Raw genomic sequence first — 16724 nt, forward strand, 5'->3', positions numbered from 1 at the left:
GCAGGTTCTCCCTGCATGGTGGATCGACGACCACCATCTGCCCCGGGCTGACGTGATCCTCGCAGCTAGCCGGTAGAGTATCTCTTAGCGTTCCAGTGGAAGTCTCAGGGAGGGTGCTGTCTGATACCTAGCTTGGGTCATGAGCCCAGTCCCAAACCAAAACCGTGCCCAGGGATGCCTGGGACACAAGATGACCCCTGGAGCTAGGTGGTGTGGTCAGCCCTCCCTGAGTCACCTGGACTGAAAAAGAGGTTGGTGGGGGAATCTCAAGGGATGGGGTCAGAGGTTCCGAATGACCAAGTGTCTAAAGCTGAATAGGATTACTTTAGAAAGACTTCTTGGTCTCTTCCGTTTAACTTCATCACACAACATTAGAAAAGACACACAAACACCTACGTTTGTTCCACTTCATTTCACTCATTTAATAAATACAGCATTGAGGATCCACTATGTGCCAGCTACTCTTTTACGTACTGGAATATAGCAATGATTAAGACATAGAAAGTTCCTGCTCTCAGAGAACGTATGTTCTGTTGGGGAGACAAATAATAAAGAAACAAGTCAATAAGTCTATGTCAGGGAGTGATAAATTCTACTAAAAAATTAATATAAAAAGCAAGGTAAGAGGCAGCAGGAGCCAGAGATAAGGACGATCTCAGAAGGGACAGTTAGGGAAGACCTCAATTGGTGACCCAAAGCATAAATCTGACTGAAGTGAGAGAGCAAGTCACGTGAATAGCTCTCTGGGGAAGAACTTCCAGGCAGAGGGAAGAGCAGGTGTGAACACCTGAGACGGGGCCAGCATCTCCCCCCTGGAGAATACATGTGCGTTTATTAATATGTACATTTGCATGTGTATGCGGACATATTAATCCTTTGTTTTCCTACATTTAAACATATGACAGTGATGACAGTGATTTTGACAGTGATATTAAACTGCAAAACCCTTGAAGTCTTTCTATTATTGATTCAGCTAGGTAAGACATTTATGAATCTTGCTGAATGTGTAAATGTGCTGGACTGAGAGGACCTCGAGCAGGGGCTTCTTTCTTCCCATAGAAATTGAACCCAGGGGAAGCTCAGTAACTGGTGTGGGAGGAACAATGAACCATGCACTACAGTGACTATCAGTCTGGTGGGAGAGATCTCGGTGACCCGCCAAAGCTGGGTGGGGAGCACTTCCCTCCAGGAGTCTTCTTACCTCTGTCCTTTTGCTCTAATTGCTGTGGACGTGCCAGGCAGCACAAAGTGGCTCCGGAGGGTGGTTCCTGCTGATGCTGGGTAAAGGTCCCCCTATTCAGGGCCAAGGACTAACACAAAGTAAAAATTCCTCTGATCTCAGGCCTTAGCAAGGGTTATGTTGCCTGGAAGAGGAAAAGCTTGGGGTGGGGCATGTCTGTGGAGGGTGGAAGGGAGTGAGAAAAGTCAGAAAGCAAGAGACCCACCCTCCCTAATCGGCGGCAGTTTCCCTGAACTTAGAACCCCTATAACCAATCCCCACTGGGCTCTGCTCTTCACCCAGTGATGCCCTTATCCATGATTTGCCCTGACTTCTGACGTGTTTAATGTTAATGCTTTGCTGTCCACAGTAGCTAGATTGGTCTACCTTTTTTTATTGTCCTACGGGTATGTCCTTTGCTTATCTGTTTATATTAATTTTCACTGAGTGTGAACATTCTTAGATCATGTTCTACCTTAACTGCCCATTACAAGCAGGCACTGATAAAGGCTGTTTGATGATGATTATGACTGCAATGATTACACTAGAAATCAAAGGCGGCTTCTTGTAACTTTGGAACACGGCTCCTCTGGAAATGCTAACCTCCTCACTCACAAGTCATCATCTCTCACAAATTGGTTTCAGCTGGACTCCCCTGAAAGCTTTCAGTTTGATGGTCAGGAGCCCTGGGTTCTAATCTTAGATTCACCAACAACTTCCGTGTGACTCTACATGCCTCAGTTTTGCAATTTTCTAGTGCAAGACAGAAAAAGCTCACAGGGCTCGCAGGTAGGAAAGAGAGGTTAAGTAAGAAAGGAGGTGTGGAGTGCTGTAAGAGTAGGATGTAAGGATCCTGTCAGGAGTCTACACTTCCTTTCAGAGCCAGCCCTCTGAGACACGCTTTTTTCTCCCCACAAGCATAGTTCTTCTTCCAGAATCCTTAAGTTCCTGGTGTGAAGGAGAAAGAACCACCCTTGCACATTGTCTTCTGCAGAGATTCCTCCCGATGACTCCCTTCACCTCATCTTTGCTGCTTGCTTCTCCTTTACAAGACTTCAAAGAGCTGCTTTCTAAGGCTGGGGCCTCGGATATAGTCTCATTCTGTTATTTCTACGAGAAAGACTTGAGGGAGGAGGTAAAATGCCTTGAGTGCCAAAGATAATTACTAGAGTGAGAAAGAAATGTGGTGAAGACTCAGAGTGTGAGCCCCAGAAGTTCCAGAAGACAGAAAAGAAATAGGCAAAATAAACTCCAGATGAATTAAAGACCTAAAGTTGTAAAACAAAACCTTCAAAATTATCTGAAAAAATACAGCATATCTCTATGATCTTGACAGAGTTTCTTAAATCAAATTATGAAAAAGCAGAAGTCATAATGAACAATTTTGATAAAATTGACTATAACAAACATTAAAAACTCCATAACAGACATTTTAAATGAGGTTAAAATACAAGTAAACAGATGGGGAAACAGGGAGAAGATATCTGCCACAAACATGCATATGAGAAAAAAATTGGTATCCAGCATCTGTAAAGGACTCCCTACAAACCAAAAATAATAATAAAGAAGATAAACCACCTAACAGAAAAATGGACAAAAGGTATAAATAGACAATTATCAGAAGAAGAAATTCAAATAACCAATAATACATACAAAAATCTACTCTAGTAATGCGGAAAATGCAAAATTAACTGACAATGAGATTCATTTCACATCTACTGTATACATATATACATAATTAAAAAATCTGACCATTTTATGTGTTGGCGAGGCTATGGAGAAACTCGGACTCTCATATCCTGTAAAACTGACACAGCTACTTTGGAGAGCAACTTGACAAAATGTACTCAAGTTGAAAATGCACATATCCTTTGATCCAGAAAGCCTACTGCCTTGGAGCAGTGTTTTTCAGTTCATTAGTGGGCCAGGAAGTCAATTTAGAGGGTCATGCCCAGCATTTTACAAAAATGAAATAGAATAGGAAATAGAGTGCATATAGCAAAAGTAGGTATTATTTTGTTAAACTTTTATTTCATATATGAACTGATGAATTATGAACATATATGAATTTCTTATTACGAGTTACGGTTTAAAAAAAAACACTCTGAAAACACTGCTTAAGAGAAACTCTCATACATAAGAACAAGGAGACACATCCCAGGATGTTCCCTGCAAGGTAGTGTTTATAATAATGAAACACTGAAAGCAACGTAAATGTCTATCAGTAGCAAACAGATAAATTGGAGTGTATTCATGTGATGGAACACCACACAGCGGCTACAATTAATGAACTTGGTCTACATGGATGAATTTTGAAAACAAATTTGAGGGAAGCAAAACAGAAAACTAAATGCCACATGGAACCAATTATATGAATTTTAAAACATTAAAACATACCATATACTATTTGTTTATATATAAACTGTTATATATACATCTCCATATATATATATTCAAATTATTAAAAGTGGACTGATAATAAAGGGGATACCTAAAGAAAGAAAAGGAAACGGGACTTGGGAGAAAATAGGTATGATTCTATTTATTCATTTTGGCTGGTGGATACATAGATGACACAGTACTTTTTATTCTTTTCCTTTTAAAACATTTTTAACACAGAAGAAAAAAGAAATGCAATTAAGAAGTTTTAATCTTGCTCAGAATTCTGAGAGAGCATCATAAAATTGTATTAACCATTGGTTATTAAAATTCTTTCATCCTGGGATTGTTTTATTCAGTGCCTTGGGAAGAGTAACCTGTGCCAAACCAGCCTGTGGAACTCAATGAATTAGTATCTAAAGATAGCAAATCCCTGCAGTTGTTATCTCTACTAGCAAAAAAAAAATTTATTTTTCCCTGAAGTTTCAGCCTCTCCTATCTGTGCACATGATGTTCCCTCTTCCCAGAAAGACCTTCCTCCTAGTACTTGCCAGTCAGTCTCTAATCTATCCTTCACGAGCTAGTTCAAACCTGACTTCTCTTCATCTGGACACCCACCACCATCACCACCACCAGAATTTATCGATTTACTACTCCTTGTTTAAACTCTCACTGTACCTTGGACATTTCTCTGTTACAGCACCTATCACATGATAGCACAATTATTTTTGAATGTCAATCTTCTCTACTAAACCTCTGAGCTTTTTGAGGGAAAAGCCTGCCTCTCATTTGCCTTTATTTTCCTGGAAGCTAACAGAATGGCTACAGAGCAGTTCCTCAAATGTTGCTGAAGGAATAGCAAATGCTGATGACAAGCTAAATGACAGATGACTTTGGGGCGCTCAAATCTTGTTCTCATTTATTGCACCACAAATCTGGGACCACTTAATCTTACTGCACCACAAATCTGGGTCATCATTTTGGGGCAGTTTGGCTGTTCCTCACTATCTCTTGTCCACATCCTTATAATAACCTTATTGATATCCTTAACCTCCAGCCTCTTCCCGCTGTAATCCATCCTGGATACAACTCTAGACTAATCTTTACAAAACATCACCTTCATCTTGTCATTCCCCCGGGCAAAATGCATTGATTCTCTAGAAGCTTTCAAATCAAATCCAGATCTCTAATCTCCACATGTGAGGATCCTGACTCGCTTTAGTGTTCCAAACATATCCTTCAATCACTTTATAATGTAAACTATACTAGGGTTGGAATCTTTATCTGTAAGACATCTGGTTTACCCCAAGCAAGAAGAACAATGCATGCCCTGGAGAAGATGCTCAATAATTGTGGAATTACTGAATAAATGAACTATTCCTAACATGTAACCATTTGTTTCAGCCAAGTTAGTTTTCTTCTTGTTCTCTACATGTGCCAAGTTTATATCAGCCCATTTTTGTGTCCCCTAATACCTAATAAAAAACACCTAATAGAATATATTGCACATTTTAATAAATGTGCCCAAATATAATATAAGGTAATGCCTTGTTTTCCCAAAAAGAAGAACTAAAAAAATAGTTTTTGGTCAACTTGATATATATAAAATGGTCAAATGTATATTTTAAATAGTTACTAATTTGTGACCATTTGTCTAATATTATTTAGCATATTTAGCATAAACACATTTTAAATCATATATAAAATATTTACTTAGAGATAATGCTTTTCATTCAGATCTTATAACACAATTTTATTCAAATTATCAGTGCCTTCATCATCATTTAAGTCACTTCTATGGTCAACTCTCCCATTTGGAGATCATGTCATCCTCACACAAATCTAAATTGTTTGAGGACAGTTGTTTTTTTCTAATTCATGCTATGCTTGTATATTCCCGATCTCCACAATATAACCTCTTTCTGTTGCTTTTTAAAAGGCTTCTTAGCAACAACTTTTAACACTTGCAACTGTGAGCTCCTAAGTCCAGAACCATTTACTAAATCTGTTAATTTTTTTTGCCTCCTTTTTGTATTTTTAAGTGAGTCCATCCAGTGACCTCTATAAGCTTGCAAAACTGGCATCAACTGAGGTTATTTCAGGCTTCATCTTCCCCAAACAGTACTTTCATTCAAAACAAAATATCATATTTAGAAAAATCAGATTTCATGGACTATAATAGGAGACTTTATAAGAACACAAAATATAAGGCAACTTCCTTTCTGAGGAACTGTTTTAAGAGGTAAAATATTATCTTATATTCAGGCATATGTTTACCCATTTAATAAATATTTAATGAATGCCTCTTGTGTGCCAGGCACTGTGCTAGGGACTAGAAATACAGTGAGCTTAGAATCCCATAGGGAGAGGTCATTACATGTATAATGCCACAACTAATTAATTATGACTTTAAGAACCACGAAAGACGGGTAACAGGAGACCCTCAGTCTGTGGGCTTAAGAAAGAGTCTCCTATAACAGTGCTGTTTATATACACAGCAGCAGTAATTCACGTGCCAATACGTCTGGATTCAAATCCTGACTCATATCTTGAGTAGGTTACTTAACCTCACTTTCCTCATAAACTGGAGCAAACAATAGCATCTACCTCATGAATTTGTAGTGAGGATTAAATGATTCACTACTGGTAAAGCACTAAGAACAATGACGGCACACAGTACCTGCTGGATAAACGTTAGACATTATCATCATTTCAGCTGGAACCTGAAAGACAAGCTAGGAGGAAGGAGGGAAGAAATTCCAAGCAAAGAGCAACAGGTGCAAAAGCCCAGGGGCATTGGGGCCGGCTCCGTGGCTGAGTGGTTAAGTTCGCGCACTCTGCTGCGGCGTCCCAAGGTTCGGATCCTGGGCGCGGACATGGCACCGCTCATCAGGCCACGTTGAGGCGGCGTCCCACATCCCACAACTAGAAGGACCTGCAACTAAGATATACAACTATGTACCAGGGGGGTTTGGGAAATAAAGCAGAAAAAAAAAAAAGATTGGCAACAGTTGTTAGCCCAGGTGCCAATCCTTAAAAAAAAAAAAAGGAAGATTGGCAACAGTTGTTAGCCTAGGTGCCAATCTTTGGGGGGAAAAAAAATAAAAAAAAAGCCCAGGGGCATAAAGTTGCTTGGCCTATAATAGAACTGAAAGGCCAATGTTTCCTAGCATAGACAGCCTTCTTTCCAGGACTGTTCTAGAATTTTACAGCTGAACGTTCTTGAGAAATGCATAGTAGTTGAGAGGACTTAGAAATTGCCTAAAGATGGAGATCATGTTTTAGTCAACTTTGATTGCACCCACCCCATTTACCTAACGCTCAGAGATCCACCCAGTTACAGAACTTTTCCTCTGACTGTGTGAGCGTACAACCTATAGGTACAGCCTAGGCTAATATAAAGCGTTATACAGATGTGGAGCTTTCACACCCATTTTCTCATTGGATCTTCACAAACTCTTACAAAATAAGCACTATTACAGAGGGAATAAACTCAGAGCTAAAATGACAAGTCCAGGGTCACATACACACTTAAGGAAACAGCAGTGCCGATGTTGGAACCAAATCCCCTGGTTCCAAACGGGATGCTCTTTCTACTGCCCTCCATGGAGGGTAACTGATGTACTCTACAGGACTGTTAACTCTTGTAGGCAGCTCAAGTGCCACTTCTGGGAATCCCTCCCGGTTTCAGGTATTAATTCATTAAAAATGTTCATTGAGCACCTACTATGAGCCAGGCATGGCACCTAGTGTTGGGGGCAGGGTACAGCAGCGAACAGGGCAAGAAGCTGCTTGCCTTCGGTCTGGTTCAGGAATCCGGCCCAACAAGGAGACGCATGTATAAACGATGGAAGCGGTACGCGCTATACGGAAAACACACAGGGCGATGGGAGAAAATGTGTGTCCTTTTGATCAGAGAAGGTGTCACAGAAAAGTGACATTTAAGTTGAGACCGGAGCGTGGTCTTTCAGCAGGCGTTTAACGGAAGACACTGTCCCACAAACCTCGTTTGGGAAACGCCTACAACAGGAGAAAGCGGACTTAGTCCGCACAGGGGCCGCTCCCAGGCCTCCGATCTTCGCCGCCTTCACCGCGGCTGGCAAAGGACAGGGCCCGGCCCGGCCGCCAGCACCAGGGGGCGCCGCGGGTCCTCCCAGCCCGCAGGAGGCGCCGTGGCCCCGGGCACTGCCAAACCGACATCTGCCAGCCACCACGCCCCGGCCCGGAAGCCCAGGGTACGGAGAGGGGCAAGGGCGGCGCTGGGAAGCTCTGAGGCCCTGGGGAATCGAGGGGGTGGTCCTTAGACCCTCAAAGAGGAGACATCCTCAGGCCCAAACACAGAACCGCGCACCCATACCCTCGCTCCCTCGGGGACAGCCCGTTTCCGGCGCCTTTAAACCAGGAAGTACCGGCCGCACCCAATCCCGGTCCTTTCGCACTCGGTGTAAGCGTCGGCTCCCCGCCGGGGTAGCGCGAGGCCCCCGGTCTGCGGTTACCAATCAGCGCTCAGGAAACGGCGCATGCGTTGTCGGACGAATGCGTCTGAAGGTGAACGCTGACCCGAAGATGACCTCTTCTCCTCTCCCCCGCCCTCGCTGTGAAGATGGCGCTCTCCAGGGTGTGCTGGGCTCGGGCCGCTCTGTGGGGTTCGGCGGTCACCCCTGGACTTTATGTCACCCGGAAGCTGCAACTCGTTCGCTCTGGCCTGGCCTGGGGGGCCCCTGGGTGAGGGACCCGGAGAGAGAAAAGCATTTTTGGCGTTCAGGCCCTTCCAGTGTCTCAGCCTTATTTTTGCATGCTGTCTCTTAATTCTCAGGGGTCCACACCCTGGCCCCGGGACTTTTATTCTTCTGCTCAGAATTCGCGCTCCAATCCCCGCTAGTGACCTGGCTTCCTGACCCTTTCAATTCTCAGTGCCCCATATGGTCTGAATCCCCCGCGTGTCCTGAGCTCATCTGTCAGCCTCCCTTTTTCAGCTCAGGTTTTATCGCTACATACCTGGACGCCGCCTCTCTCTGGCCTTAGCCTGCCTCTCCAGTTGTCCCTCAGGCCTTGCGCTCTCTGCAGACTGTTATCACTCCTCGACGTCCCTTCCTGCCTGGCCTCTCGTCGGCCTGATCTGTTTTTCTCAGTCTGATTGCTTCTCTCTCCTTGATCCCAAGATCTTCCTTGGATTTCAGAAGTTTCAAGTCTTAGCGTGCATCTCCGAGGCTGAGTGTTCTACATTAGGGACCGACCCCAGGTGTGAAGGGGCTTCCAGGACTGATTCCCAGATTGTCTCTTTGATCTTCCTTTTAGGTCTTCAAAGCTTCACCTTTCTCCAAAGACAGATGTGAAGAACTTGATCTCTTATGTGGTAACCAAGACAAAAGTGATTAATGGGAAATACCATCGTTTCTTGGGTCGTCATTTCCCCCGCTTCTATGTCCTGTACACAATCTTCATGAAAGGTAAAAACAAAACTAAAATAGAAATCCCTTGAATCAGCTGTTGGGCAATGTCAGAGTTAGAAGAAGTAGGATCTTTTACAGATTATTCTATGGGGGTGTGAGCTGGAATTATTCTGTTTCATAAATACTTGAGCATTAAACTAAGTCTTATAAGTCAGCACTTCTTGAGGATGTTTCTAGAAAGATATTAGGAGAAACGACTTCTGACAACACCCAGAGGGAATATAGGTATTTTTACACTTTTTGTAAGCACACATCCGACTATAGTAGAAATTCTTTGTCATGCACCAGGGCAGGGATCTATGGCTGCACAGATCTGCCCTGTGATTTATCAGTTGACTTGGCCCATAAGAAAATGTGATTTAATGCTTGTCATAAATCTATGCTAAGTAGCATGTTGTGGAAATAGCACTACATATACTTGGTTTGTGAATGTTTTGGTTCAAACAAGAGTTCTGCAAGTTACTAGGAGATGATGTAGTGTCAAATGTCCACTCTGGAGCCAGACTGCCTAGGTTCAAACACCAGCTTGTCACCGGCTGTGTGATTGGACTAGTTACGTAACCTCTCTGTCCCTTGGTTCTCTCATCTCTAAAATAGGGATAATAGTAGAACCTACCTATTGACCACATGGTTGTGAAGATTAAATAAATCAATACATGTAAAGTACTTAGGGCCTGGTTAAGAGTAGCTGTAGCTATAGCTATTATTTTACTGTATACTTTACCGTAACACCAGTTACAATAAACTACCACATCATCAGCTCTGAATATTATCATAATTACTACTAGCTTTATGGACTTGCAAAATCTGTAAAGTGGAGATAAGAATGGCTGCTTTGTCTGCTTCCAGGTTTATAACCAGATCAAGTGAGAAAAGGATTTGGAAGCATTTTGGTTGGTTGGTTTTTAAGGCTTTTATTATGGAAAATTTTAAACATACACAAAAGTAGAGAGAATAATATAATGGATTTCCATTACTTAACCTCACTTCAACAGTTATCAACTCATGGCTGCCAATCTTATTGAATTTTTACACTCGCCTTCTGTATTATTATTATTATCATTATCATTATTATTCTTTTTGGTGAGGAAGATTGGCCCTGAGCTAACATCCACACCAATCTTCCTCTTTTTGCCTGAGGAAGATTGTTCCTGAGCTAACATCTGTGCCAATCTTCCTCTGTTTTATGTGGGATGCTGCCACAGCATGGCTTGATGAGCAGTGTGTAGGTCTGCACCTGTGATCCGAACCCATGAACCCCAGACTGCTGAAGCAGAGCACACAAACTTAACCACTATGCCACTGGGCCAGCCCCTCTCCTGTATTATTTTGAAGCCAACCTAGATGTTGTATCATTTTGTTCATAAATATGAAAGCATTTTTAAAGTCCTAGATAAATGTAAGAATTATTATAAAGAGAAAAGGCAATCGTAGATATATGTTGAATTACAGTAATTATAAAAGTGTTGTATAGAAAGGAGATAAGTTAATACCTGGTTGGAGAATATATAAGGTTTATTGAGCAAGACTTCGTGAAGTTAGGGAGCTTTGAATTTTTATTTTAGGAGGGGAATGAGTAATGAACCAGAAGAGGGAGACCGTTCCGTAGTAGATCACAGAAGGCCAACATGGCTGGAAGAGAGATGATGTGCTGGGGGAGAACAGGATGAAAAGAAAAGATAATAAGTTGGCTTCACAAGAGTTTCAAGTGACCTAGTTTAAAGCTGTGATTTTGAGTAGTGTTGGGGAGTGACCAGTGTGTGTGTTGTGGGTGAACCTGGAGGAGGAGGCTGCGGTAAGATTCAACCTGGGATAACATCATACTCTGTGCTCTACTTTAATGAGGCAGGATTGCAGATGTTATGGGCTGATGCCAAAAAGGCTAGAAGAATAAAGACAAATATGTGGAAGCACAATATAAAGTTTCATCAACTTTCATACCGGGAGATGGAGCATTTGAGACAGGTATGGGCCGGGGGCAGATATCCAGAAGTTCATGGTGAAGTAACTAAAGTTAACCAAGATCGCAAGTTTTTTTTCTTTCCTATCTTGTTCTCCACTGATCTCTTTGCCATGAGATCAAAGTATTGAACTAAGAACGTCAGATTATTTGTCAGAATGGGTTCATTCAGAGTGTAGCCCTCCAGAGCAGAGCTCCATGGAGTTTCTGGCACACTTACTGAATAAAAGTTGTAAATACTAAAATCCGTTCATTTCTGAACATATAAAAATCTGCAAGGATCCAAAAGGCAGCAAGAAAGTAGTATTTGGTGGTGACTTGATGGGTAGTTTTGAAGCTGAGAGTAAGAATTTAGGACCCATTCTCTAAATCCAGAGGAATTCACTGAGGGATTTGGTGTGATGTCAGGCCCTGTACTAGACTTTAGTTGGGATACAAAAGTGAGCAAATCAGGGCTTCTGTCCTCAAAGAACTTACCAATGAGGAAGATAGAAATAACCTTGATCCTTTTCTGGGCTATGATGGAAGTTTACTGCACAGTGGCGGGGAGGGATTGTCCATTGTATTAAGAACTTACTTGTATTAAAACTGCATCTGTGTTTATTTCTGCTTAGTTCCGTCGAGATGTCACCAAGTGTCTTTTCCTAGGTATTATTTCCATTCCACCTTTTGCCAACTACCTGGTCTTCTTGCTAATGTGAGTACAGACTTCTGAGTCCCCAGCATATTGAAGACCTGTAGATTTTTAAAAATTACAAATTATTTTAAGAAGAACCTTGTATTTTAGAAGTGAGGCAGAGGTTATCAAACTTTCTGCTCCAGTTAGCCCAAGGTTCATGAAAGCCGCTCAGTAACCCCTGAGTTACTGGGACAGCTGTAGGTGCAGGTGGCCTAGACTCTGCCTGTCTCTTAGGTGCCCCTGTGTGATGTGCAATAAGATAGTGACCTTTTCCATCATCCTGAGAGGCAGCAACCCACTCCCTGAGAGGCCTACCAATTTGGGACAAATTTTGCTTCAGGAGAGAAATGCATTTCATATTCTGATAACAAAAATCTTTATTGCTTTACTTTATATCTAAACGTGACACTTGTAAGCTGTGACCTTGCCTGTTGTTCTAGTTACCTATTGCCGTGTAGCAGTCAACCTCAAAGCTTAACAGCTTAAAACAACCACCATTTTCCTGATTTTCTGGGTCAGGAATTTGGGGAGGGCGTAGGTGAGTGATTGGTTTTTCTCTTCCGTGTTGTGTTGACAGTGCTATTTAGCAGGTAAATGGACTAGTCTGGATGGTCTAAGGCACTCTTATGTCTGGTGCCTTAGCAGGGATGGCTGGAAGACTGAACTGTCAACCAGAGTGCCTACACGTGACCTCTTTAATGTGGTGGCCTCAGGGTAGTGGGACTTCTTACATGGCAGCTCAGGGCTCCAAGAGGGAGCATTCCAACAAATAGGAATCTGCACAGCATTTTATAACCTAGCCTTGGAGGTCACAAGACTCATTCTGCTCTATTCTGTTGGTTGAATCAGTCACCCAGATTTAAAAAGCAGGGGAACATAGACCTCACTTCTCAATAGGAAGAGTGCCAGAGAATTTGTGGCCATGGTTTTACACCACCACACATGTAGAGAAATGAATTAAAAGGCAAATTTGCCTCTTCTATTTTGCACACACATGAAGCCTGTGCTACAGTTTGAGGTTCTCAGCATCACACACAGTGTCCAGCTCTGTCTGCAGTTCTCCAGCTCTGTCCCAAATATGCTGTTCACATCCATGAGTTCAGGAGTCATTGTATCAGAATGCTGCGTGCAAGGCTGTTCCACTGCTTCTGCTTTTCACAGGACCTCAGTAATGTTTCTTGAAATTGTGCTTCAGTGTATTTTTAAACCTTGGTCTGCGACTCATTCACAAAAAAAGAACAGTGAGGTAAGGAAGTAGGGCCCCCATCTCTTCTTCCTAGTTAGTATTCGCGTCTGCCAAATGCTTTCTTCTTAGCTCACTTTGAAAGATGCCACTTTCAGCAAGTGACTTTGTAATTCCCTTTCCTTCTAGGTACCTGTTTCCTAGGCAACTTCTGATCCGACATTTCTGGACCCCAAAGCAACAAATTGATTTCTTAGATATCTATCATGCTCTCCGGAAGCAGTCCCACCCAGAAATTCTTTGTTGTTTAGAAAGGGTTATCCCCCTCATTTCTGATGCAGGACTCCGGTGGCATATGGCAGAGCTGTGCACCAAGGTATTCCTCCAATTAACCCTTCCTGCAAACTAGGAATCTTGTTAGATCCAGTTTGCACTAAAACTAGCTAAGAGGGCTAGTCAGGACCTTCCTAACATCTACCAATCTCTTACCTCTCCCAAGATACAGCATGGCACCCACCCAGCAGTACATGATATCCTGGCTCTGAGAAACTGTTTCTCTAACTATCCTCTGGGCATGAACCAACTCCATGCTTTGCAAATGGTGAGCACTTTGAGGCTTTCTCTTTTCCGCAGCCTCTCCTTGCTTCGCGTGTTTGCTTATGGTAATTCTTTGATGGCTTTCTCCTCCTGTGTTGTTGTGTCACAGAAAGCCTTGAGTCGAGCCATGCTTCTCACACCGTATCTGCCTCCTCTCTTGTTGAGACACCGTTTAAAGACTCATACCACTGTGATTCACCACCTGGACAAGGCTCTGGCAAAGCTGGGGATTGGCCAGCTGACTGCTCAGGAAGTGAAATCGGTAAGAGCTTGATTGCAGTGTCACCCTCCATCCTTGGTGGGCTTCTGAGCTTAGAGAGAGCTCCTTGTCTTGCTTGTTACAGCGAAGCCAAAGTTTTTTATTCTCTCATCTCATTTCTATGTCTTTTCTTCTCAGTGAACTTAACTCATGGGAAGAAATTGCCCATAGTAATTTTGGTTTATGTTTCTTCTGGCCCTTCAAAAACCATTGTTTTAGATTATATAGGCCTTTTTGCTAATCTTGTCCATCATAGTTCAGATTGCCATGTTGAAAGGGTTCTTGTGGGGATGAGGTTGTAATTTATTTGAAGGAGATTTTGGAATATTTGTTGATTTACACTTCCTTGGCATACTCGCTCTGTGATAATTAAGGACCGTTTCTCTTCTGAGTGATACAGGCTTGTTATCTTCGTGGCCTGAATTCTACCCATGTTGCTGAAGACAGGTGTCGAACTTGGCTGGGAGAATGGCTGCAGATTTCCTGCAGCCTGAAAGGTAAGACAAATCCCTATGCTTATGCCACTAAAATCCAAGTCATTTTTCTGTTTTATTCTAAGATTATTTTGGAGTCAATTATTAAGCACTGTAAGACCCTTATCTAGCATAAATGTCTAATTGAAAGGGCACAACCTCACTAGCCTACCGGAACTAGGCAGGTAGTAAAGCAGACTCGGCAAGACAAGAGGGAGTAGTGGGGCTTGTGGGAGCATGAGAGTGAGAACATGCTAGTCTGAAGCAGAGTTTCTCAATCTCAGCACTAGTGATGCTAGTTGTGGGGGCTATCCTGTATCTCATAGGATGTTTAGTGATATCCCTGGCCTCTATCCACTACATGCAGTCACACCCCCTTTCCTCAGTTCTGACGACCAAAAATGTCTCCAGACATTTCCAAATGTCCTGTGGAGGGGGAAAGCAGAATTGTTCCAGGAGAGCAGCACTAGACTAAAGGCCTTCCAATTCAAAACAAAATCACTCAATTGGCTAAACAGAGAGTCTCTGAGGGTGGGTTTGGCCTGTGAGGCTCCTGTTTGGAACCTTTGGCTGGGCCGTGATGCTTTCTAAGCCTGTGAATAGCAGGGTAGGCCTACTCTCCTTGGAGCTGAGAAATGTCCCCAGAGCACTTGTTTCTACCAGAAGAATCCCAAGGGTGACAGTGGTGTTTAGTACCATTACCATCTCTGAATTTTCTACTGCCATTACATGAAGAAATCAAGAAATGAGGATGAGTAGATATGAATATAGGGTGGAAGGAAAGGAAAGCATGCTTATGGGGACTGGAATGAAGCAGGGGAACTTTGAGAACAATAGTCTGTTAATGTCACACCTCTCTGCACTTGGCTTCCCACCTGTAGTCTCAAGGCCTGTACACCAAGGTGCTTAGAAGGGAAACTGTTCCCTGGCCAAACCATTAACATTGATGGTGTTTTCAGAAGCTGAGCTGTCCCTTTTGCTACACAACGTGGTCCTGCTTTCCACCAACTACATTGGGACAAGGCGCTGAGTGGACATGGAGCAGATGGCATTGTCCTGCAGTCACGTAGTACAGCAGCGTGGGACCAAACAGCACTTGTCAGCAAAGTGTGTGCACTGTTAGGTGTGTGGGAGGCAGAGAAGCAGGTGCTGCAGGCTTCACACTGGTACCCACGTGGGAGCCAGAACTGAAACAAACCCTGTTCCCAGGGGCGGCCCATGTGAAGTGTCACCCCAGCTTCCTCAGAATTATCTGGAGCTGGCAGCAGCCTCTGTACCGAGCACTTACTGTGATGTTTTAAGTTCAGATGCCAGTAAGTGAGCTTTTGCCCCAGGTGGGAATCCTCATTTGGCCTAGGACTTATCCATGGCCATATTCTACCCAGCTGTGTTTTTGTTAAAGACAGTTTCTGGCTTGTAAGGAGAACAGCACTAGTTAAACTGGAGCGTTTGCATCCATGTGAGTGTTTTGATGCTCCCCTCAATCCTTTCTGATATGACCAAAAATAGGGTTTTTTTTTTGTCTTCCTCACTGAGCTAACCACTCTCTTTCCTTTTCAAATCCTTTGAACACCTTAACTTTAAATTTTTTTTTTTTTGCTGAGAGGATTCACTCTGAGCTAACATCTGTGCCAGTCTTCCTCTATTTTGTATGTGGGTCACTGCCACAGCATGGCTGACAAGTGGTGTAGTCTACACCTGGGATCCGAACCCACAAACCTGGGCTGCTGAAGCGGAGCTTGCTGAACTTAACCACTATGCCATGGGGCCAGCCCCTTAACTTTTTTTTTTAGTGAATAACTTATGGGAACATTCTCATGGAAAAGATAAAAGGAAATACAAGTGCTTCTTGACCCCTTCCCCAGCGTTTACAGGCTTCGCTCTCCTTGTCTTAATTTCTGGGCTGTGCTACAGCCCCAGTGGATCTTAAACTCTTTGCTACCTCCACTGTGTTGCAGCAATCCAGCTGTAACTGACAGTGGCTGCCTTCTTTGGGCCATGGATCAAACCTGTAAGGTACTAATTACTGCCCAGCCCAGGAGAGGTCTGCGTCAAGATAGTAAGTTGGGTTTAGCTTTTGTCTGTGTACATCAGTGACCTGTAGTAACTTATTGTAAATGCATGAAGCACTGTTTTTGAACCCAAGTAAAGACTGCCTGAAACCAGTTGCTGGAAATTACTTATGCATACTCTAATCATTTTGCTAAGTCTCCTGTTATAAGATTGACATAACCTAACTAATGGGGAGATTAATTGGTTAGAATAGCACCTTCTGATGGGATGGAAGTTATGAAGGAACTGATTTGAAGTTGATCCTCTTGCTGGATTTTAAGATGGTAGCTAGGAATAGAGAATTTCACACATATATAAAGTAATGGAATTAGAAAATGGGCCCCAAGAGTAGGGACTACAGAAAGGGAAAGTTCCAACAGGGCAGGGTCAAGGCCTGCCTCAGCCGAAGAGGTGCACAAGGGCAAATAGTACACATCAAGCTCTTGAGGCTCCAAAGAGAATGTTCTATT

The 16724-nt window shown here is 43.0% G+C and overlaps 1 protein-coding gene across 10 annotated transcripts; it reads left to right on the forward strand.

Annotated features, from left to right (window-relative positions):
* Positions 1-7812: 7812 nt before the first annotated feature.
* Positions 7813-16381, forward strand: LETMD1 (LETM1 domain containing 1). 10 transcript variants are annotated; one of them, XM_044755942.2, is made up of 9 exons: positions 7813-8146; positions 8897-9048; positions 10901-11016; positions 11626-11708; positions 13063-13249; positions 13373-13474; positions 13580-13732; positions 14130-14226; positions 15162-16381. In XM_044755942.2, exons 2-9 carry the CDS (start codon positions 9042-9044, stop codon positions 15230-15232), a joined length of 816 nt encoding a protein of 271 aa, XP_044611877.1. In that variant the 5' UTR covers positions 7813-8146; positions 8897-9041; the 3' UTR covers positions 15233-16381. The 10 variants fall into 10 exon arrangements, with proteins under 10 accessions (XP_044611877.1, XP_044611874.1, XP_044611876.1 ...); XM_044755939.2 differs by having other exon boundaries at positions 7833-8323; positions 15165-16381; XM_044755941.2 differs by having other exon boundaries at positions 7833-8216.
* Positions 16382-16724: the final 343 nt, after the last annotated feature.

This window comes from Equus asinus, chromosome 22 (assembly GCF_041296235.1).
Source record: "Equus asinus isolate D_3611 breed Donkey chromosome 22, EquAss-T2T_v2, whole genome shotgun sequence".
NCBI lineage: Eukaryota > Metazoa > Chordata > Mammalia > Perissodactyla > Equidae > Equus > Equus asinus.